Source organism: Gopherus evgoodei, chromosome 14 (assembly GCF_007399415.2).
Source record: "Gopherus evgoodei ecotype Sinaloan lineage chromosome 14, rGopEvg1_v1.p, whole genome shotgun sequence".
In the NCBI taxonomy this organism is placed as follows: Eukaryota; Metazoa; Chordata; order Testudines; family Testudinidae; genus Gopherus; species Gopherus evgoodei.
In genome coordinates, this window is record NC_044335.1 from 6,777,267 (window position 1) to 6,802,151 (window position 24,885).

The following is a 24,885-nucleotide window of genomic DNA, read 5'->3' on the forward strand; positions in this document are numbered from 1 at the left end:
TATCTACAAATGTTCAAAACATTAAGGAGAGAAAAGATTGGTGGCTATAAATTGTAGCAAAAGTGCTGCTAATATTCATGAGAAATTTAGCCCCAGATTTCCAAAACTATAAGCATAATTGCACATGCAAAAATTAGTGCATATTTTTACCTAATTTGCATGTGCAGTAGCAATAAACATGCATTTAACCAGTCATTTGGGCATGTGATTAGTGAATGGGTGCATGATGGCCATAACCGTGTGTGCAAAAGCATACAGACAGTTCCAAATATCTTGACCTAGATGTTGCATCTGGAGTTAAACTGAACCTTCTTCATTTCCTTTCTCCAAGACTCATCTGACACCATATCAAGCTGAGTTATTTTTGTCCAAAAGGAAAATTCTTTCCTCTTCTGAGTACTTTATATTGGTTCCTTATTCCTTGAACAAGAAAATCAGTCTGACAGTTGTGATTATTTTTTACACCTTGTCATTTTTCATATTTTGATATCTTTCCTTCATAGAATAAAAGGAATGAAATATTGTCTGCCAGAACTTCATTAGGTGGACAGCAGACAAATGGATTGGCAGACAAAGGTCTAATAAAGCATTTCCTGCTACCTTGCAATGATCTTTTGAAAGGTCTTTGGAAAGCAGGTCCAGCTGTGCCAGTTTTTTTATGACCAGACAAGAAACATGGAAGACCTAGACCTGAAATGTTGCTTTTCATCTTCAGCAATGTGACGTTGATGTGCTTCCTAGCAGGTTTGGTGCAGACTCCTGGCTGTCTCTGCTCACTGTTCGGAGCACGCTTGTAGTATCATGGTGACATACTGCTTCTCTGAGCACTTTGTACAGCTGCTCTATATCATTGCAATTGGTGCAACTTCTGAGATTCCACTTCCAGACTGCTGCTTCTCTTCCTCCTGACTTTTCACATTCTCCCTCTTCTTTCTGTCTATGCATCCGTCTAGCTAGCTATTTATAATACTTGCATCACCGTGGTATCTTGGATACAGATCCAAATATCACAATAAACTTCTCTAGATCCACTTACTAAGTGTGAAGACACAGCTCATTTACACAAGCACACTTTTTAGGTTAGTGGGAAATGCCAATCTAAATTAATAATTAAAATAAGGCTGCTAAAATGTACATGTCTCTGTCTATTCAGCTGCCACATTGATTATTCATCATACACTCAGGACACTGAAACATTTTTGAGAGACAGTTTGTGTCTGGGTGTCACCTTTAAACCTGCCTCTGTTCATTCTTTTCATCTGGAAACTGTTCATCATGGAATGGTGATTTTTTAATTTTCCGACCCAGGCCTGATGCTCGGCCTTAACTCTCTACCAACACTGTTCCAGTCACTTCTAGGAGCATAATTTTAGTTAGCCATCATGGGAGTTATTTGCATTCAAGAAGAAAATAGGTAGAGCTTCTCTGGGATAGCTATGGTACCTGAGCAAATGTTATCAGATCGAGGTGAAAGGAAATGCACTGTTGATAATAATTACTCCCCCCATTCCTCTTCCTGAGTTCAGTGAATAGAAATCCATTACTTGGCCTTTAAGTACTTCAGCATTGTGAACAGACAAACAATGATAAAAAGTAATTCCCTTGCTACCTCAGTGAGATGCAGGCACTTAGCATGCACTGCTAGGAGATAAGAATTATTGTTTCCCTTTTTGATAATAAATTTTTCCAACTTAAAAGATGCAAAATTATTCTGCCATCAAGCTCTGAGGGCTTGCGTGGCTGGACTGAACTTGCTTTGAGAGTCATTACTGCTGCCTTGCCTGAAAATGAATGAAAGGGGGAGCAGGCTTCAGGAGGCAGCTAGTGAATGAAGAAACACAGGGGTCTCTGATGATCTTTAAGCCTCATAGGGCTAGCCTTTCCAAAGCTGATTCTGTGGGTGCTAGGGGTGGGGAATTGCTTCTAATATAAAGGTGTCGGAGATGTAACAGGAAAAACTCTCATACTGTATTAGATTTTAGGGTTTTTTCCTCCCCACAGCACCACCACAGTGCTGGAGAATCGCAAATAGGCATCAACAAGGTACAGCGACAGTTTAAATTGAAATGTGAGCTTGGCTGGCCTTCAGCATGCTCTTGAGAGGGAGCTTGTCTCACCACTTCTCTCATATTTCTTTTCAGATTGAAGGCTAAGGAGGTAGCAGTAACCCTTTAAATAGCCCCCTGTCAAGAAATGAAGGGAGTGTAGAGATATACCGATCTCTGTTCCTCACTGAATTAATTGGAAACTGATAAGTATTTCCCAATGCATCTCCCACTTCTAGTCACCTTTTCTTGTGCGTTTTAAGGAAAATTGCAAATGCTTCACGGAATATTTTTGTCTCTGTTTCTGATATCATTTCCTGATTCCTATTCTTTTGTCCTGTTTTTAATGAGCTGCTTTTGTGATTTTCATAGAACACTAATTAACTGCCCCTTTTGGTTTTTTTAGCATTGCAATAAGGAAAACAAAATGTTAGCAGACTGCAGTAGGAGTCCAGAGATTCTTCCCCTGGCCTCCCAACTAAAGCTTAGCAAACAGAGGTCAATAATACATTTGCCTGGAATGCCCTTTTACTATGCTTGGTCTCTGCTGGTGTCCCTCAAAGAGTGACTGCCAGGGACACTAGTAGAAAATGGCACTGATCTCAGTGTGCTGAGAAACGACACCTCCATTCCTGTCCCTTACCCCAAAACACCCTTGGCAAAATGCCTCATCACCTTTTCAGAATGATGTGTGCAAAACGTCACTCGCATCTGCTTACGCAAGGCCACTCTCAATCACAGTATGTGCAAGCATAATGGTCAGTTAGGCTGATCATTTGTATGTGGGAGTGACTGCCTGCTCCACTTGAACCTGCAAACACGTTTTTCCACGCAACTCTTAAAAACTGGGCAGGAGGGAGGGGGGCGGGTGTCTCTCTAGGAACCGCTCAACTTTGGCACTGTTGTTTCTGCTTTCTGATAGCATAAACTCTGCTTGGGCTTGCAGCTGAGGCTATTTGTATGCCATAGCACTGAGCACTTTGGCTTTGTATTTAGCATTCTTCTACCTGCCTAATTCCTTGCCATATCTGACATCTGTTCTGCAGCTTATCTAGGCTCAGCTCAAAATGAGGCTTGCTGATGTCTGGTGACTACAAGTCCATCTCCTGCAGCAGAGGGAAGCAAGAGCTGTCTCTGTGAGGATTTCCAAAGGGGAGGAAAGCTGTCCCATTGTTTTTTCTCTTGCCAGCTCTCTGTAGAGGCAGTCTACCCTCTGTGGAATCCGGGGATGGAACTGGAAGGGGCTCTTCACATCAGTCAGGCAAAAGGCTGATGGAGACCTCTGCAGGGAGCAGGTGCCAGCTGGGGGCAGACTCAGCTGGAGAATGGGGGGAGAGTGACGCCCCGGAGATAAGACCCAGTGGGGCAGTGAGGCTGTTTTGAATCGCTTTGTATCTGTGGTAATAAAGGGAAGACCTGAGCAGAGCTGGAGCTGAGTCCTTGTCTGGAGCGTGGTTTTGCCTTTTCCAGCTGGTGGATCTGCCCACGGACTCATGGGGTCGGGGAAGAAGAGGGTTGAAGGGAAGCACTGTACTGTACTGTACAGTACAGTAGCGGCTTGGGCAGGCTGGCCGGCTCTCACTGAAGGGAGAACTTGTACGGGGCATAATCGTGTGTCCTGGGGACTGTATAAGATAGGAGGCGAGTGCAGGGAACAGCAAGCCTGAGGAAAAACGGCATGACTCTAAGGAGGGGGAGAATTTGTGTGCAATCTGTGAGGGAGCAACACTTCTGTTGGAGAGAGCCAGTGACTTTCCCGCCAAAATCCGGCAGCTTCCAGAGGCTGCAGGGGAGGGAAATTGGTCACTAGAAGCTTCTCTCCAGGTATTCCTCAGCACAGAACCTGTGGCACCCAGCACCTTACATTAGCTTTGTTACCCCACAGCTGGCGATCTGATTATTCCCCCTCTCTTCCAAAATGCAGAGGATTCTGTGTAAGCTCTACACTGTTAATGGAGTTTTCTCTGTTGTCTTTCCTTTAATATTGGGGCTGCTTCGGCATGGGTTGCACACCACAGCTTCGCACCCTCCTCCGTCCCCTGCAAAGCACATCCCATCTTTTGCTGTGCTCATGTCAGGAATTTGGCAGCTGTCTTTTTCTAACTTCATTGTTCATAGCTCCCAAGATGTGCTTCCCAGAACACTTAATAACTGCCACAAAACATGTTACTGAGCGCCAGCTTGTTGTGGGCTTGCAGGCTAGTCTACATAGGATTCATACTTGGGCAGTTGGCTTCTCAGGACTTGGGAACTAGGAATTAATGCTATACGTGAGCTCCAGCTTAGGAAAATTAAAGTCTATGTCAGGTAGCCTATCAAAATCTGGCTTGGTTAAGAATTAACTGAGTTCAGATCAGCTCCACTTGCCAGCCTAGTTTCCTACTTGGGATGTGCCTGGATCCAGACTCTGATTTTTGCTATTTCCCCCACCCCATCCCCTGTCTCAGTCTAGGACCAATGGCCCATTGTAGCGGGTGCTCACCCGCTTCTGCCTGGAAGGGCTTAAAACCTGGGCTGATTGGGGCGTAGCCCAGCTGTGCCTACTTCCCCAAGAGGGAAGTGGATTGGGGAGCAGTCAGTTTCTCTCTGCCTTCAGAGAGAGGGAGGGAAGGGCTAGCTCAGGGTGCCTAGAGTGAGGTGAGGCTGGGGAGCTCCAGGGCCTTATCCAAGACCCCATAGAGGCACTGGGTTGCAGAGAAAGGCAGCAGGTCAAGACCCAACCTTGCCTAGGATGAGTGGCTTATACTGCATTCTGCCTCAGGGTGTGGGGGCAGTTGGTGACTGGCAATGGCCTATGACTGAGATGAGGGAGGGATAGGGGGTGGGGGTTCCCCAGGGAGGGGAGACCCTGAGACTGAAGGGTGTACTGTCAGGGGGAAGCACCCCAGATAATGGGGCTCTAGAGTCCAGAGAGGGATGTGAGGGCCCAGCGGCAGTGGGACACTGGCCTGCAGAGGGCGCTCTGGAGGCTGGAGAGCTAATTCCCAGAGACAACCAGCAGGAGGCGCTGCAGGGTTGAGTCTTGCACACTTACATCCATCCAGTCCAGTATCTTAAATGAGAGCAGCCAGTACCAGATGCTTTAGAGGAAAGTACAAGAAGCCCTGTAGTTATTGTTGGACTTACATTGTAAATTCTGTGTTTATTCCTATAGTGAAGAGGTATTTAGATTCTAGGACAGGCACATATAAATCCTTCCACCCCTCTCCTATCTGCTGCTAGAGCCAAAAGGTATTGTTGAGTCTACATCAAAGAGACATGCAAGGTTGGTTGGGGTCCCAGTGGCACTGGGCACTTAGCACTTCCACACAAAATATTGCTACTATTCTTTTCATCCCCTGCTCTCCCCACAATGCTAAATTTGTCTTTCATCAGTTGTAGGGAAATTTAAGCTAGAAGCCCCAAAGCAATATCCCAGCAGTTGCAGCTGTGATTCCAAGTTACTCAGGTATCATTTTTCCCAAAGGAAGGGGGATTTGTTATTGTTGGAAGTGCTACCTCCTCATTGCCTGTCAAACCCTTGGACTACCCATGCTGTGTTTCACCATGTGACACCCAGAACTGCAAGCTTTAGTGCACTGAACCAGCGAAGCTTTGGGAAGCAAAGTAAAAGGTAGCTTGTGAGACAGAGATGATGTGGAGTTCTTGGGCGAGTGTTAATTACAAAGCTATCGATCACAGTGGAGGTCAGTTCATCAGAGTAATTTGACCCAAGAGGTTGATAGTAGGTCAGTTTGTCAGAGTAATTTGACCCAAGAGGTTGATAGTGACTAAGGTCAATAGAAGAACCAGAAATGCAATAAATCTGAATACTGAGATGGAGATGGGAGGGGAATTTATTAGATACATTTACAATTAGAGGCAAAGAGGAAATTAAAGTTTTAGTTCAAAAATGTTTTTCATTATTACTCCAGCCGTAGATCCTAATTCTAATCTTGCCAGGTGGATATGTTCAGACATGATTCTGCGAGTAGCCTCAGTGCTCCATATTTATTCTCCTTCTGTGGCTTCTGTGGCAAATGACCTCTTGGCATAAACCATTGTCAGGAACTTTTCCCTTGAACCAACATTGGAAACAGTTTAATTGCTAGTGTGGATGATCTATTTTTTTCACACACGAAGAACAAAAGAATGGCCATGCTGGGTCAGACCAAAGGTCCATCTATCCCAGTATCCTGTCTTCTGACAGTGGCCAATGCAGGTGCCCCAGAGGGAATGAACAGAAAAGGTAATCATCAAGTGACCAGTACGCTGTTGCCTATTCCCAGCTTCTGGCAAATAGAAGCTAGGGACACCATCCAGGCTAAAAGCCATTGATGGACCTGTTCTTTATGAATTTATCTAATTCTTTTTCTTTTTTGAACCCTGTTGTAGTCTTGGTCTTCACAAAATCCTCTGGTAAGGAGTTCCACGGGTGGACTGGGCATTGTGTGGGGGGAAAAGAATACTTCCTTTTGCTTGTTTTAAGCCTGCTGCCTATTAATTTCATTTGCTGACCCCTAGTTCTTGTGTTATGAGAAGGAGTAAAATAACACTTCCTTATTTATTTTCTCCACACCAGCCATGGATTTTATAGACCTCAATCATATCCCCCTTAGTCTTCTCTTTTCCAAGCAGAAAAGTCCTAGTCTTAGTAATCTCTCCTTATACAGAAACTGTTCCATACCCCTAATCATTTTTGTTGCCCTCTTCTGAAACTTTTCCAATTCCAGTATATATTTTTTGAGATGGGGCAAGCATATGTGCACACAGTATTCAAGATGTGGGAGTATCATGGATTTATATAGAGGCAATATGAGATTTTCTGTCTTATTATTTGTCCCTTTCTTAACAATTCCCAACATTCTGTTAGCTTTTTTGATCTCTGCTGCACACTGAGTGGATATTTTCAGAGAAATATCCACAGTGCCTTCAAGATCTTTCTTGAGTGGTAACAGCTAATTTAGATCCCATCATTTATATGTATAATTGGGATTATGTATTTCAATGTTCATTACTTTGCATTTATCAATGTTGAATTTCATCTGCCATTTTGTTGCCCAGTCACACATTTTGAGAGATCCTTTTTTAGCTTTCGCAGTTTGCCTGGGACTTAACTATCTTGAGCAGTTTTGTATCATCTGCAAATTTGCCATCTTGCTGTTTACCTCTTTTTCCAGATTATATATGAATACGTTGAATAGGACTGAGCCCAGTACAGACCTCTGGTGAACGCCACTATTTACCTCTTTCCACTCTGAAAACTGACCATTTATTCCTATCCTTTGTTTCCTATCTTTTTAACCAGTTACCAATCCACGGCAGGACCTTCCCTCTTATCCCATGACAGCTTGTTTTTCTTAAGAGCCTTTGGTGAGAGACCTTGTAAAAGGCTTTCTGAAAATCTAAATACACTGTATCTACTGGATCCCCCTTGTCCATATGCTTGTTGACCCCCCAAAAAAATTCTAGTAGATTGGTGAGGCATTTCCCTTTACAAAAACCATGTTGACTCTTCCCCAACAAATTATGTTCCTCTATGTATCTGACAATTTTGTTCTTTACTATAGTTTCAACCAGTAGTCCTGGTACCAAAGTCAGACTTACCAGCCTGTAATTGCTGGGATCAACTCTGGACTGCTTTTTAAAAATTGGCATCACACTAGATATACAGTGTCTTTCTGTTGTGGCCCTGCAGTATGGTGTATTGAAGCTACCTTATGCTCATGACTGCATCCAGACATCATCATGTTAGGGTGAGACTGATTGACATAATGTTGCAGCACTGTTGTCATAAACAGATAGCTAAGGGTTAATGTCTCTTTCACCTGGAAAGGGGCAACAAACAACACCTGTCCAGAGGACCAATCAGGAAACAACACTTTTTCAAATCTGGGTGGAGGGAAGTTTTGGGTGTGAGTCCTTTGTTCTTGGTCTGTTCTCTTTCTGGGCTCTGAGAGTGACCACAGGAATCTCCAGGCTTTCTAATCTTCTGTTTCCAAGTTGTAAGTACAAGGATAGTAAGACAATAGGTTTATATTGTTTTTTTGTATTTACATGTGTATAGTTGCTGAAATGTGTTAAATTGTATTCTTTTTGGATAAGGCTGTTTATTCATTTTTTTCTTTTAAGCAATTAACCCTGTATAGTGTCACCTTGATACAGAGACCAATTTTATGTCTTTTTCTTTCTTTTTATATAAAGTTTTCTTTTTAAGACCTGTTGGATTTTTTTTTAGTGGGGGCTCAAGGGGATTGAGTCTGCAGCTCACCAGGGAATTGGTGGGAGGAAGAAGACAGGGGGGAAGGAAAAATCTCTTTGTGTTAGATTTACTAAGCCTGACTTTGCATACCCTCTGGGTGAGGGGAGAGAGAGATTTGATCTCTCGGTACTTGTGTTTCAAGGACTTGTGTCATAAACAGATAGCTAAGGGTTAATGTCTCTTTCACCTGGAAAGGGGTAACAAAAAATACCTGACCAGAGGACCAATCAGGAAACAAGACTTTTTCAAATCTGGGAGGAGGGAAGTTTTGGGTGTGAGTTCTTTGTTCTTTGTCTTGGGTCTGACCCTCTCGGCTCTGAGAGTGATTTTTCTATCTCCTGGCTTTCTAATCTTCTGTTTCCAAGTTGTAAGTACAAAAATAGTAAGACAATAGGTTTATATTGTTTTCTTTTGTATTTACATGTGTGTAGTTGCTGGAGTGTTTTGAATTGTATTCTTTTTGGATAAGGCTGTTTGTTCACTTTTTTTTCTTAAGCAATTGACCCTGTATATTATCATCTTATTACAGAGACTATTTTTAATGTCTTTTTCTTTCTTTTTTTTATATAAAGCTTCTTTTTAAGACCTGCTGGAGTTTTTTTTTAGTGGGGACTCCAGGGAATTAAGTCTGCAGCTCACCAGGGAATTGGTGGGAGGAAGAAGTCAGGGGGAAAATCTCTTTGTGTTAGATTTAATAAGCCTGACTTTGTATACCCTCTGGGTGAGGGCAGGAGAGAGATTAGCTCTCTCGGTACTTGTATTTCCAGGACTGGAAGCAGGGAATCTCCTAGGGTCGTCCAGGGAGGGGAGCCTGGGAGGAAGTAACCAGGAAACAAGGGGAGGGAGTTATTGCCCTTTGTTGTAAGACTCAAGGCATCTGAGTCTGGGGGTCCCTCAGGGAAGGTTTTGGGGAGACCACAGTGAGCTAGGCACTGTATAATTCCTGGCTGGTGGCAGCTTTACCAGATCCAAGCTGGTAACTAAGCTTGGAGGTTTTCATGCTAACACCCATATTTTGGACACTAAGGTCCAGATCTGGGAAAAAATGTTATGACAACTTGAAGCAGGGAGTATCCTAGGGTCTCCAGGGCGGGGAAATCTGGGAGGAGGTAAAGAGGGCGAAGGGAAGTGGGTTATTTCCCTTTGTGGTGAGACTCAGGGCATCTGAGTCTTGGGGTTCCCCAGGGAAGGTATTGGGGAGACTAGAGTGAGCCAGACACTGGAATTTTTCTGGCTGGTGGCAGCGATATCAGATCCAAGCTGGTAATTAAGTTTGGAGGTTTCATGCTAGCTTCTCATGTTCTGAACTCTAAGGTTCAGATCTGAGTAGGAGAGTTATGACAACTGTGTCCCATTGATAGGCCTTAGTCCAGTTCAGATTTATCGGCTTGTTTGAAAAATGCTTCTAAACACCTTTTGATCCTCTTAGCGCTCACTGAGGGTGGGTTTTTCAGAAGCTGTCAGCGCTAGCCTAGGAAGGCTCCCATTGACTTTAGTGGCCAATTTTTTTTTTAATGGACAATTTTTAAGGCAACACTAAGCATTTTTGCAACTCTTCCCCCTAAATTGGACTAGTGAGTTAATTCCTCTCTAACTGAAGATTTTTTGCATCTTTTTTGTTCTCCCCAGGACAGCGAACTTTTGACCTTTAATATCTCCCAGCATCAGTCATGGTGGAGTGAAAATGGTCCTGGCTGCGTAAGGAAGGAGGCTTCCATGGCTGGCATAAAGGGATTGGACAGCCATTCTTACATCTCTGTGATTGGCTGTGCTCTAGAGTATCGGTACATTGAGGTCATGCACAGCTCGGTCCAGATTCTGGTAGCGGTGAGTACTTCCTAGTGGGTCTGGTCTCCAACAAAGTAAAACCATCCAAGCAGAAGCTAATGGCTAGCATAAAGGAAGTGGTGGTTTTTTAACTCTGTGTTCTTTTTTAAATATCTACAAGCCATTTTTTAAAAATAGAAATCAACACCAGCAACCTAGCACCTACCATAACAAGCTACATGTACCTCTACAGTAACAAATCAATGACTGGGGAAGGGAAACACATTTTGGTAAGGAAAGAGACCTAGCTTTTTGCATTTCCAATAGTCGCTGTGTGATATTTGAAGGTTATGTGTGAATGTGAACTGATATAAAGGATTTGGGGGGGGGGAGATCACAAAGATAATATCCTCCTTCAGAAAACAAAACAACTCTTGATAGATTCAGAAAGCAGTATGTTTTATTCCTGCTGACACCAGTGATTTGTAATAAGTTTTCATCAAACATTGCCTCACTGGAGTCTTTCACGGGCATTTTTTAAAATATACTGCAGTAATGTGTTGTCCTTAATGTTCCCCATTAATTAATTGTTTCTCATTTGCATGTGAAATTAATTGAAACAAAAGATCCATTGTCCTCTTTATTTCCACTGGTGCTCATGCATTTTGTAGTTGCATCACATCTATTTAATCTGCTTTGCTTTGTTAGTCGAGTGGCTTTAAATGCATACAGGTTCTGCTAGAGCTGGGAACTGTGCTTTAATCCATTGGGTTGCCTCAAATGACAGGTTTGGCTGCACCTGACATTGGCTTGTATGCATGAGAAAGGAGGACTTGAGAAATGTAACCTCATGCGTGCCGAAACACAGTGTATATTTCAAGGGAATATGCCCTTTTTATGAAGGACTGTTAGGCTGAATGTTATTCATGGATGTTTTACTGACCAGTGCTCACATGGTAGTTCCCTGCACTGCCATAAAGAAAACCAAAGCTTTGTTTCTTAGTTCATTGCTTTCCAAGCCAGCCAATGATAGATGTGTTCTGGAGGCTGAACGCTGAACTCTTGAGGGAGCAGAAGTGTCATACCTCACTTAATAGCATTCCCTCTGGCTGACTTAAGAAACATCAAAGTCCTCCCAGGGCCAATTTAAGAAGAAGGGCTCAGTCGACAAATGGCAGGACCTATGTTATGCTTAGGATTGGCTCTGGTTTTATAGGATCTTGATAACCTAGGCATGAGGCCCCAAGATAGGTTGCCACAACAAAACACAGCAGGCAAGGTTACATCTCCTGCCTCTGAGCTAGGTATACTGATACTACTTAACTATTTTTTACAGGGCACTGTAAGTTCATGTAGTGATTTGCAAATGCGTAAGGGAGCATGGGTTCAGTGTGGGTGTTCTCAGCTTGCCAGATGGAGAGAGGGTATGGATTGATTGAGACTGGGCAAGAAATTAATGGGTTTGGGGCAAATATTTGTAAGTTGTTTCCCCCCGTTCCGTAAACCTTAGAGGATTCCTATCCTACTTTTTTGCATCCTGGGCTCTGAAACAGGGATACAAGCTCAAGCACCTCTGTGTGCAGAAGTGCCTACAGCTCCTGCTAGGGATTTCCTGACTTACATGGTGAGTTTCTGTAAAAGGGACATACCTTTCCTGTAGAAAAGGTGGAATGTTAAAGCCCCAGACCTGTATCTCCTGGGGATCCTGAAGTTCTCATATAATCTTACTGGACATTAGACGGATTTCCCTTGAAGAGAAAGCAGAAAGGAAACCTTAAAGAGCTTTTCATTTTTCAATCAGGCCCTGCCTGAAAATAGCCAACTATTGCTAGTCCTTTCCCTGTTTAGTCTCTGAGGACCAAACTCTTTGAACCTTGCCAATAGTTTTGCTATTCTCTTTATCTCATTTTCAGACAGATTTTATTATAGGCTGCTGCCCCTCCCAGAATGCTTTGCAGGCCTCAATGCTGAAAACAGAAAGTAATTTTTTTTTTTTTTGTATTATTGATCATGTCTCCCTAAGAACTGAAGAATAGGGAGATGCAGCAAAGGTTCTGACCTTGTTTCCTCCTTGTCTGTCAGGTGTCTAGGGGAATGAATGCTCAGTACCTCACAGCAGTGGGGTGGGGGACCCAAAGCCTCCTTTCCTGTGTTTGTGGAGTTTGTTCAGCAGCTTTAGAAATATCTGTTCCAGCTTCAGTGATATGAAATTCATATTCACTAACAAATAAATGTGACCACGTGTCCAATCCTTAGGAGATAATTATTCCTCAGCAGCACTGAGGGTCAGCAACATTGCTGGGTGCTCCCCCTGAGGGAAGGTTGATTCATCCCAGAAAACACCTCCCCCCTCATTAAATTTGACCTTATTATGAAAAAAAAATGTTCCATGCAAACCAGTGGGCTGGAATAGCAGCTGTGGAGCTGCCCTGAGCCCTGCTCACAGGATAAAAAGGTCAAATTCCCTGTGTAGCTGCTCTGCATAAACCCCATCTTTACTTGGGATGAATTTCACCCAGAGTGAGTGAGTGAGTGCCATAGAAATATTCCTGCATAGCTCTGCTAACACACTATGTTCCTGACTATGTCACCCAGCTCTTCCAGTCCTGGGCCTCTGTTGGGGGGGAAAAAAAACACTAAAGACCTGATTCTGATCTCACTTGTGGCAAATTCTACTGGGCGAACTCCATAATGTTAATGGGGTTGCTTCCAACTTTATCCGGAGTGAATGAGGTCAGCATCCAGGCCAAAGACTGTCAGTTGTGATGAGATGTGATTGTTTCTTGATCTGTACTAATATCTGTTAGGGCCTGATTTAAGAATCCATCAGACTCCTTTTCAAATGTCATTTAGTCAGGATTTGAAGCCATGTCTTTTGACAGTGAAAAGGGCATAAATACTATCATGACAGAACCAATACTGAGTTATGTGACAAGAAAAGTGAGGCTATACCTCTAATCCCAACCAACCCACTGAAATATACCAGAACAAAGGACATTGTGATGGGACATAGTGGAGAGAGATGCTTAATGGAAACATACATCTTATGCAGTGACTGTATACTAGCATATGCAGGTTAGTTCACTTATTGTCAGGGTGCCATACCAACCCCATAAAAATGCACAGAAATAATATTTGTCCTAGTCATCTGCAAAAAAAAAAAAGAAAGGGTGCTTTGTTTTCCAATTTAGCAAATGTCCACTGTACAACTCCCCAACTTGCCAGGCAGCAGTTGGAGGTTCATTTTCTGTTTTAAATACCTGGCCTACTTTTGGTCTGTCCATATGGCAGCTCTGGGAGTGGGGAGGGATGGGCTTTTTCCAAAGGTCCATGGCATGGGATGGAGGTTGGAAATGTCTCCCCAACAGGGAGAATTTTCTGCCTGCCTGTCTGCTGCTTTCATTCAAAATGACAGCTTGGAAGGTTCCCAAGAAAATGGCAAAGCAAAGGTTGACAGCAGATGTTACAGTGGAAAGCAAGTCAAGACATGTTTTTGCTGTTGGCGTGTGTTACATTTTCACTGATAATAATTGCAGCCTGAGAGCAAAAAAGGTCAGGAAATCAAATGCTGTGGGTTGTCTCTTTGGATATCTGATCACAATCCCTTTTTCTCCATCCAGCAAGAGCTTTTCAGAAACTCAAGAATGATCAAGAAATTAATGTCTTCCCCTCTTCCCTCCTGCGTCTCCTATCCCATATTTATGAGAGGGAAAACATGATCAACTGACTCTCTCAAGCTAGAAATGAAACCTACAGTACTTCTGTCTCAGGGAGAAAAGAGATGAGAACTTGACAGACTCTGTGCTCTGCTGCTCTTGTCACAAGCAAGAATGAAAGGGAGGGTTTGAATGTAGCTTTGAATAGTTCGTGCCCCCAGGGCAGAACTTTGCAAAGGGGGGGTGGGTGGGACCTGCTCTAGTTTTCCAGCTTCATTGGGCATTCTACCCTCCCTTGTCTTTCCTCTTGCTCCTTGTAGTCGATGATCAATTTGAGTTACTACTTTTACAAATAACAGGTTCATCACTCAAATGGCTACTTAAGAAAATTTTATTCAGGCTGAATTTTGAGATTGGTTGGATACATAGGTAGACCTAAAAATTTTAATCAAGAACCATGCTCACCCACAAGTGAAAAATACTGAGCAAATAAAGGGATATAAAGAAGAGAGCAATCCACAAAGCTGACATATTCAGAACATCATGGACTGATGAAAACAAAGACAGAATTGATCAGTAAGTGCATGTCACCCTAAGTGATAATGACAGTGGTGGCTGTTGCTTACTACATCATTCTGATGAACCACTGGTTAGCATCCATGCATCAGTTTTTATACCCTTTGTTTACGCATCAGCATATCCATGACCATATTTAATTAGGTCTCAGTCCTCTCTCCATATGTGGCTATCCAGGTAACCATAACTGGGTTTCTGAATGTTGATATAGCTATTTTCATCAGTCTTTTGAGCAGTATTTGCAATATGTCAGTGTGGATAGCTGCAAGGGTACATGTTACTCAAAAAACCCTTAAAATTCCATTAAGCCTGCATTATTTTGTTTGTTTATGAAAACACTCTTCTTGCCAAAGGTTATAACCCTAGGACACTTACTTAAGCTAAGTCTTATGCTAGTAAACTCTTAACTGCTAGGCTTCTGTGAGAGGGTGTATCAACCCCACAGCCATGAAGGAGGAGTTAAAGAGCGGCTGTTGGCAATGCTGGCCTCATCCCTCCAGCCCTGTCAATCATATATCAGGGTGGAATAAGGGCTGAAAAGCAGGAAGTTCCTAGTAGTTGCCAGGCAGCTTTGGGAGAGAACAGATGGTGGCTGTCCTGCTCCTAAGGGGAGCCACTCTCAGGAGGCAAGTGTCAGAGGGGTAGCCGTGTTTGTCGCTTTTTACAGATCCAGACTAAGTCCTGTGGCACCTTATAGACTAACAGATGTATTGGAGCATGAGCTTTCGTGGGTGAATACCCACTTCATCAGGTAGGGAGTGTCCTGAGTAGATGGTGCAGTTTCTTAGTATATTCTTCGGTGGAATCTGAGGAAAGTGGCCTGTAGAATTTGGTATTGGAGAGTTGTCTGTCAGCCTCCTTTTGGTAGTCAGACATGTTCACGATGACAACCGCACCTCCTTCATCAGCCTCTTTGATTATAAGAAAGAATACTTTCAAGATAACACTGAACAGCGCACTGATACACAGATACCCACCCCCACCAACAGCACAAGAAGAACTCCTCCACATGGACTCCTCCTGAGGGTCGAAATGACAGTCTGGACCTATACATTGAATGCTTCCGTCACTGTGCACAGGCAGAAATACTGGAAAAACACCATCGCTTGCCGAGTAACCTAAGTTGTGCAGAACGCAATGCCATCCACAGCCTCAGAAACAATCCTGTCATTGTAATCAAAGAGGCTGATGAAGGAGGTGCTGTTGTCGTCATAAACAGGTCTGACTACCAAAAGGAGGCTGCCAGACAACTCTCCAATACCAAATTCTACAGGCCACTTTCCTCAGATCCCACCGAGGAATATACTAAGAAACTGCACCATTTACTGAGGACACACCCAACCTGACGAAGTGGGTATTCACCCACGAAAGCTTATGCTTCAATACTTCTGTTAGTCTATAAGGTGCCACAGAACTCTTTGTCACTGTCAGGAGGGTCATTTACCATCCCCCTCTCCTCTCCTCCCTGTGCCTACAAGGAGAGAATAAACCTGGTATGCTGGCCAGGTCGAATAGGTTTGGCAAGGCCTAAAGAGAGCCATGGGGCAGTTGGTGCCACTACCCTCAACCCCTTTGGGGAATACAGAATCTGAACATATATATAAGAGACTAGGGGAGTGAGAGCCAAGAGCCCCATCTCCTTCAAACGCACATGGGCTATTTAACTCATTTGGTATCACAAAGACCCATACTTAGGCAGATGGGGATGGCCTGTGGATTTTTCAGTGCTTGTCCAGTAGGAGGCACCCATCAGCAGCCCAAGACTGGTGACAGCCTTGCTTAGGTCTTGGTCTATTGCCAAGCCTACCTTAATGATCCCCTACTTGTGTTCCGGCTGTACGGGCATCACTCACAGCAAACCGCACGCCCTGTATAAAATAAGCCTGTCTTATAACCGCTACAGGATTAGGTTAGGGGTCCCAGCTCAGCATCCTCCTCCATCCATTTGTCCGTGATAACAGACTTTCACAGTGAAAGAAGCTGATGGGTGCGACAACCAAGATGCATCATTTCTTCTGTTCTGCAGCCTGTTGTTTCCCAGACTGTTTGACTGGTTGATTGAACCCACCTGGCTATGACATGTGTTCCTAATAAAAGGCTTAATTGAATACTTGCATGCCTTGGAGGAAGCTGGTAGTGAGTTATCTGGGGAAACAGCAGCAGAGGCTGAAGCACAAGAGCATTTTTGGAGGACTTAGAGCAATAGTTTAGTGTCATTTTACATCACTGACCCTTTGTTTCCCCCAGGTAACTTGCAAAGGCCTAAGAATGGTCAGTATTTCACTGGGGCAAAGAGGATTCAAAACCCTTTCCTAGACTGGCAAAAGTTGAGGTCTGGGAGTCACATTGAGTTACTGTATTAGCCTTATACCGCTGCAGATGTTGGGTTTGAATTTCAGTTTGGGTTGCAGTTGAACTGAGTTTTGTAGTCTCTGCTTGGTGACAGTTGCAGAGTGGGCGTCATGTAGAGTCACAAAATCAACCGCCCATTTAGGGCCGCAAATCGTCTGTGGTATGGCTGAGGACTGTGAAGCTGGAGAGGAATTACATTAGAATCACAGAGTTAGAAGGGACCATAAGGGTTATCTAGTCTAACCCCCAACTAGAGGCCTAACTTAAGCAAAAAAACCAAACAAAAAAACCCTCTGGGATTTTATTTTTATGGGGTTCTTGTGCAACCAAAAAGCACCCCTAAAGCGCTCTTGCTCTCTGGACATGTTCCCTCCATGCAACATAAAACATTAATCCCAAAGACCAGAACTGTTTAAAAGCACAAAGCAACAGAAGTAGTACTTCTGTCTTCAGAGCTTCCTAGCTGAATTGCAGCTTCTCTCTTTCTCCCCTGAAGCTAGCCCTAAAAAGCTCCACAGCTGACTAGGCCTAGCTGGACAGGAACACTTTCTGTTTGAGCCCATTTGTCATGCTTCCACCTTGTCCTCTTTCAAGTTTCTCCTCAATAAATACACATCAACCATGAGGCTTACAAACTTCAAAATAATAGTATCTAAAACCAAAACAATACTTTACATCTCTTAAGACAGTGTGCATCACCAGCCTAAGCGACCATGTGATCTCATTGTAGCCTCTCCTTTTATTGTGTTCGTATCCATGGTATGTTAACATCTTGTCTTCCCTAGGTTGTATTTAGAATTGAGTGAAAATGTGAATTTCTGTCCCATGGGGAATTCTGATATGTTAACATTTGGTTTCATTCCAAATTAGGACAAAAATTTAAAAGACTGAAATTTTTCACAGAATGAAAATTTTTGGTTTGTAAATGGAAAAATGTTTTGTTTGTGCTTTTTTGATCAAAATTAAAAATTTCAATATTCCCAAACTGAACCATTTCATTTTGCTTTGCTGAACTGACTCAAAATGTTTCATTTTACGTCATTTTAACATTCAACTATTTTTACCCTGGCTGGACTATATCTCTTATGATACATTTGCGGCCATGTGACTCCCATGATGCACCACGCTGCTTAGTCAAAGGGGAGATTCTGTAGCATCACAGAACACATAGTCTGGCCAGTTAGAGAGTCTGGCCCATTAGGGAGAATGGGGGCATCAGGCATCTAAACTACAACTCCTGTGAGACAAGGCACTGCCACAGGAAAATGCAGTTTAATGTTGAACTGCCTCAAAACTAAATGTTGTGTGTCAGTGTCAGCAAACCCAAATATTTTGAACTGACCTGAAACAAAATATTTTGTTTTGATTTTCCTGGAGGACATCTGAAAAAATTTCACAAAATCTTAATTTTTGCAACAAAAAAAAAATTGAATTTGCTGAAACTGCATTTTTCATCAAAAATCATTCAGAAGGAAAATTCACAACATGCTCAAATTGTAACCATTCTGGGGAAGGAACAGAGTTCTAGGTTCTGCTCTCAGTTACACTACTGTGAATCCAGATTATACCAGAGAAATTAAGAGCAATATTTGACCCATTGTCTTTTATTTATCAGTCAAAGATGCACATCAGTGACGTTGTATTAATAAAGGTAAATGGGGCTGTGACACAGAATGTGATGGGAGGAAGCTAATAAAGGGGGATCACCCCCTATGAATTTTATGAAGAAAACTACTTTCAATCCTTTGCTACTTGGCCATCTGCAATGCTTCTTCTGTTCGCTTCCTTTCGGTTTTATCAGTGGTGAAAATGGGGCTCTTCTGCCACAACTGGTTCCAGTTTGAAGTGTGGAGCCTGTAAGCTTTCTATCACTCTGTCATCCCTGAGGCCATAATGAATCCTTTGTCTTGCTCCTCTCTTACACTTCTGCAGCTGCCAATCAGATGTGGGAAGAGGGATAAATGCCAGCATCGTCGTCTTCTACTGGCAGCACTTTTGAATGAGCTTGCTGAGTGGGAGCAGTCTGAGAGGAACCATCCTCCAGAGACCTTGGGCCTGATGCTCTTCTCACTTACATTGGTATAAATCAGGAATGGCTCCATTTAATTTACACCATTGTAAAACTGGTGCAAGTGGAGAATGAGATTCTGTGATTGCATCCTCTCTAGACATCTTTGCGTATGACGCCTGGCACAATGGGGGTTGGTCAATGACTAGGACTTGTAGGTGCTATGCTAATATAGATAATTAATAATAATAAATCCAAGATTTCCTGGAACTCAATTGCTTAATCTATTTGAAAAGAAGTGAGGTACTACATTTTAGCATAAATAATTAACTTACCCCAAAAGATGTTACAACTGGTGGGGAGTCCAACCTAACCCCATTCTGGGCCACAGTCTCTCATGTGCTACTAAAATCACCATTGATTCTTGAGTATGTTCATATTTCTTCCCCTCTCTATCCTGAGCTGCTCTTGATATTTCCCTGTATACATCAACCTTGGAACATTTTCTCATGTAGGCAACACCTTGATGGATGATGCTATAAAAGAAGCTGATAGATCAAAATGGTGTAAATTCTCTTCCTGCCTTTCCCTCTCCTCCCTGCCGAGGCAAAAATTAAATTCCAACAAATCAGATCTATTCCAGTTGTAGCTGGAGGATGTTTTTGTTAGAGCCTTTACATGTTTAACAGCAACTGAATCGTTTTTTCTATTCTGCACCAAAGAAACATACAAACCCTCCCCCCTGTCCTTTTGTCCTGGTGCCTATTCACCATTCTCCTTGAATTTCTCTAGCATCAAAAATATGTGGTGGGGCTTTGTGTGCAAAGCTGCTCTATGGAGTGTGTTCTCACAAAAGTGTCCCTTTCCATTTTTGTTACCATCCAGTGGGCTTTCTTTCTCCCCTGTTCGTCTTGAGGTTGCTTCAGTGGTGTTTAATCCACTGCTTTCCTTGGTTTTCAGATTGGAGAGTGTACCCTGAAGGGCTAGGAACAATGTTTAATGGGAGAGTATAATCTTGCATCTCTTTCTCTGTCACAGTCTAATGTGACTGAAGGGCTTGCGATAGATTGGGCTGAAGTGAGACCTTAGTGGCAGGTGAGCCTTGAGCTAGCATCCTACACAGGAGTGAAATATGGCCATGATCTTTGACTTCTCTCCTGAGGCTTCTGTGATGTAAATGAACGACTGCTATCCATGGTGGGTCTCCTGATGCAGGGGCTTGCCTGCTGAATTCCCTCCCATCCTACTTATTCCACCCAACATTATAAAGAGCCATGAGGTGAACTCTGGTGTCTTTGAGGCTTTATTCAGAGTGCCACACACGCGTTTTTCTCGTAATTCAGAAATCCCAGAATTCCAGTGATGTTCCTCCTAACAGCCAAAAGCCTGGCTATCTTAAAAGAACATGAACCCCTCGCAGTCCAGTTAAGCACATTATTAAAAACGGGGCTGTTTGTCACACTACGATTTTAATTCTTTTGAAGGATTTATATTCATTACACATGAAATGGAATAAACCCATCCCCTAATTCTCAAGTTAACTCAGCCCACACTCAAGCAGACTCTCTCACTGAAAGCAGACTTGGTGATGGGAATTTTTATTTCATCTCTATTGGCTTTATTTCATTCATAATTCATGCATGAGGCAAGACATAGTGTAGATCCCAGGAGTTCAATTTATCCCTGAAGTGATAGGTTTAATTATAGCTTAGTTCAGGCAACATGAAAATGCAGCACAGATTTATATTGTATGTCCCTCCTCCCACCACTCCAGAAACTTCCCCCTTCCGGCTGAGCAGGGAGGCTAATGTAACCTTTTTAGAGAAAACGGAAATAAGTCATTGAATAAACAGTAATTCATAATTGATGAAATCCATGCCACAAAGCCGTGGGTTATAAGGTCAAAAGAGAGTAAATTTGAAACACAAAGCCGGCTATGTTGAAAGCAAGTTGAGGGGAAAACAGAAATAGAAAGACAACTAAGGCTTCCAAGGATTTGGGATTAAGAGATCTGGTAAAGTTCATTTTGTCCACTGTTTTGTTTGTTTGTGTGTTTGTTTTTGCCTGCTATATGGAGAAAGGGGTGTTTTAGTGGGAGGAGAGAGGTAAATTTATTTGCAAAGAAAACTTCATAGCAGCCTTTATTGCTAGCTCAATACCTCTTAACCATGGAACAAGTTTTTAGGAAGTTTAACAGGTTGACCCTAGTGGCATGACTGATATAAGCATTTATGTGAATTCTACCTTTATGGTGCAAGATAATTCATTCTCATTCTTAATGCTGCCCTGGACCTCTCTGACACAGATGACAGAAGTAACAACTTTAGATCAGGTTTATCTGTGTATTATATGGAGTACACACCATTAGGAATCAAGTTTGGCATAACTGTTAATCAAAAATTCACAGCTGGACAAGACCATGACAAGAGAAGACTGAGGGGGGCCATGATAACCATTTTCAAGTACATAGAAGGTTTTTACAAGGAGGCAGGAGAAAAATTGTTGTTCTTAACCTCTGAGGATAGGAAAAGAGCAATGGGCTTAAATTGCAGCAAGGGAGATTTAGGTTGGACATTAGGAAAAACTTCCTAACTGTCAGGGTGGTTAAACACTGGAATAAATTGCTTAGGGAGGTTGTGGAATCTCCATCATTGGAGATTTTTAAGAGCAGGTTGGCCAAACGCCTGTCAGGGATGGTCTAGATAATATTAATCCTGTCATGAGTGCGGGGGACTGGACTAGCTGACTTCTCAATGTCCCTTGCAGTCCTATGATTCAATGATGGCAACGTATGAGGATACAAGAAGGCCTACCTGGAATCTCCTGTGAATCAGGATAAGCAGTAGATATGCAATACCCATTCCTGGATGTTTCAGTGAATGTCCAATGAGTTGGCTTTATTATTATTATATACTGATCCCTGTAACATACTAAAGGTAGGATTTTCAAAGCCCACTAAGGTCAGGCCCTGTATGGGTGTATGTGTATTTGTACTCTGAATCTGAACCTGGAATTACATGAATGCACACACATCAGCGTTCTGTGTATGCAAACAGCCAGATAGACATCTATCAAAGGTCAAATTTGCACACACAGGCATACAATATGAAGTGGGGGTGGGATTCCCAGTTCACGTAGATATACTCATGCTAGCTCTCACTGAGCTAACATACTAAAAATAGTAGTGTAGCCATGGTACATAGCAAGCGATGATATGGGCTAGTGATCCCAGGTACAAACTTGCCTAAACCCCATGGGTATGTACTCAGCACAGCTAGCCCATGCTGCTGCTTGCCACTGCCCGTGCAGTTGTGGCTACACCATATTTTTAGCACACTAGCTCAATAACAGCTAGCATAAGCATGTCTGTGTGAGCTAGGAATTGTACCCCTAGCTCCATCTGTAGACATATCCACAGAGATGGTAATAGCATGTGCAGATTAGAAATGCTCACACACTTGTGCATGCAGTCTTAGACTTTTTGTGCTTTGAAAAATCAGATCCTAAATAATAATGCCTCATATGTACTTATTATGGGATTTCAAAGAGCATCATACATCTGTTAGTCAAGCCTCACATCACTCATGTGAAATAAATGGTTTTGCTTTGACACCAGGTAATCATGTGACATATGTGACTTATTTATTATGTACATTCTACAGATTGATAAACTTACACCAGCCGTGATTGTTCACAGCCACACAGTGAGTCAATGTTACATCTAGGAATAAAACCCAGGGGTCCTGGCTCGCTGCTGTAACCAAAAGCCAAAACTCACTTCTAACATCCTAAGAAATTAATAAATATCAGTCTCCAGGTTCTTACCATCATTTCAAAGACACAGGAATTTATAAAAATTTGCATCTAAGATGCTTATCTCTGCCACAGTGATTAAATTTTAAATACCTGTCCTCGCCCAATTGTACTGTGGTGTTCAGCTTTGTTAAGTCTCACAGATCAAGTGAACAATGGATGTTGGTGCAAACCAAAAAACAGTGGGACATTTTGTCATCCTGATATTAACTGGCCCTACTTCCTACCATTCCAGTTCTCTTTAGATTCTCAGTGGACAACATATTGTAGGTCACTAATGCCTAGGACTGGAGATCAGAGTTGCTGGAATGAAAGAGGGAAGACATGAGAAATTAACAGACACAGCATGCTAAAGATAAGAGCATCGTATTTTTTGTAAAAGGAGCTATTTCTATTAATCTAAATATGTTTCTTCAAAATATTTATCTTTAATCTGATGATCTCTTAATTTATTTATAAATGTTTGCTTTGCTTAGACACTTTAGAATCTGAGCTCCTGGATAATTCACTGAAGTTCAGCCCAAGAAGAGGTAAATGACCTTTAGACCTTTGAGGAGAGGTAACAGAGAGGATCTGCACCTTAATAACACCTGAATTCTCCATTCTAGGGATTGACCGAGAGATCCTATCCATAAGCTGGTGCCAGCACTCTTACTGCAGTCACCCAAAACTTGAAAAGCATGAACCAGTGACACACTAGAGGGACCAATTGGAGAGTCTTGCATGGAGAAATGCTCATAAGCCATTTGGAGTGTAGTCCCACAAATACCTTTTATTTGTCCCTTATCTAATAGCCATATATATTGCCTAATTTAATAAAGGAGTAAGGCTTGCTGCCTTTCTTCAGCACCATGGTCAGTTCTAGGTACATTTCTCTCCTTCAACAGATGCAAATTTAAACAAGCAAAACAAAACAAACACCCTAAAACCAAAAAAAAAACCCCAAAAAAACAAACAAAAAAAAAACCACGTCTTTTTTTCCCTGTTAACATAATACAAACAAAGAAAAGCAATCAGAAGAAAATGATTATTCATTCTTCTCTCATATGCCTGTAAAGAGCAGTGGCGCCCCTTAAACAGGTAACTCTCTCAAAGTTCCCCAGGCATAATTAGTTTTGTATGTCGTGTGGTTTTGTGATTGCCATTGCAACTGGTTGGCTTCTTTTCTGAGTTAAGTAAACTGTAGTTAATGGAGACAAAGGGGTAAAGTAGCCCTCTCTTGGAAACTACGCAGCAGGAAAATGAGTGATGAAAGCTGTCTCTCCATCACGGCAGTGCTGGACTGTACCTCCATGGAACGAGACAAGGCTCAAGAGAGCAAACTGATGGTTCTGTTGTTGCATTTAACTTTTAATAGGAAGTGTAAAAGAAATAGAAGGTTTGGTGGTGCTGTAAAAATAATTACATAGTTTCCTCCAGCTAAGGTGTTTCTTGTCTTTAGAGAGCTGCAGCACACAAGCAAATCTTATGATCCTTCAACAGAAATCTCATTATTCTGCCTTTGTTTTCTGGTGTGATGTATTTTTCTGTCATATTAAAAATGAATGGACTCCACTTTCTGAGTCCTTTCATGCATCATTCTGTCTTCCCTTGGAGTGAGCCATTGTTTGCCACATCCTAACTCTTGTTAAAGAGCATTGAGCTCACTGTGGAAAACAAATAATTGTGGCTCACAATAACTTTAACAATGTGGTTAGTGTCAACCAAGATCTTGCTAAGTAGAATGTTATGTAAGGACACAATACTAGGAGCAGAAGAGATATTTGATCAACAGAAAGTAGAGCAAAATACAAATCTGCTGAACCAGGATCATTTTGTTAGGGCTAGCTTCTTCCTTCCTTACTCAATCTGGGTATTTCCTTGCTGCTGAACATGAAGACAACAGGGTCTGGCACATTTTGGAGCTTCTATGACTGTCCCCAAAGTGGTGAGCTTCTGTATGGGTTTTTTTTAATTGTTTTGAGGTTCTGAGGTGATGGTCCACTTTAGTTTTGAAATTTCAAGTCTGTTTTCTTACTTTAGGCCTGATTCTGGGCAATGAGCAATGTGTAAACAGCACCAAGTCAGGACCAGCTCCAGGAGGCATTGTGACTCCAGAGACACTTCACTGAGTCACTTTTCCTTCCCTGCTTCCTCAGAGGAGACAGTAATTTAAAGCTGGCCTATACTACCCCATGAATTATGAAACACCACCCACTGGTTCAGCTCCTCTGGCCAGTGAGTAGAGGAGGTGGAGTCAAGATCTTGCCCATTTCCCACCCAACCTGCTTCTGGGAGGGAGTAAACAGCCGCAAATTCTGCTGTGCACCTGGACCCAAGGTCTGGGAGCCCCAGCAGGGCTTTAAAAAGTGTGAGGTTTCTTCTTACTCCCTTGTATGGACATGGAGTCTGACTCTGCATCTTGCCCTAAGATTCCTCACTGTTACT

At 42.5% G+C, this 24,885-nt stretch overlaps 1 protein-coding gene across 3 annotated transcripts in view; it reads left to right on the top strand.

Annotated features, from left to right (window-relative positions):
• NKAIN4 (sodium/potassium transporting ATPase interacting 4) overlaps window positions 1-24,885 on the top strand; it is an 82,659-nt gene that overhangs the window by 47,232 nt on the left and 10,542 nt on the right. For all 3 annotated transcript variants that reach the window (XM_030533760.1, XM_030533763.1, XM_030533762.1), the window contains exon 4: window positions 9,916-10,113. In XM_030533760.1, coding sequence (XP_030389620.1) covers window positions 9,916-10,113 — 198 coding nt within the window. The remainder of the gene's footprint in view (window positions 1-9,915; window positions 10,114-24,885) is intronic.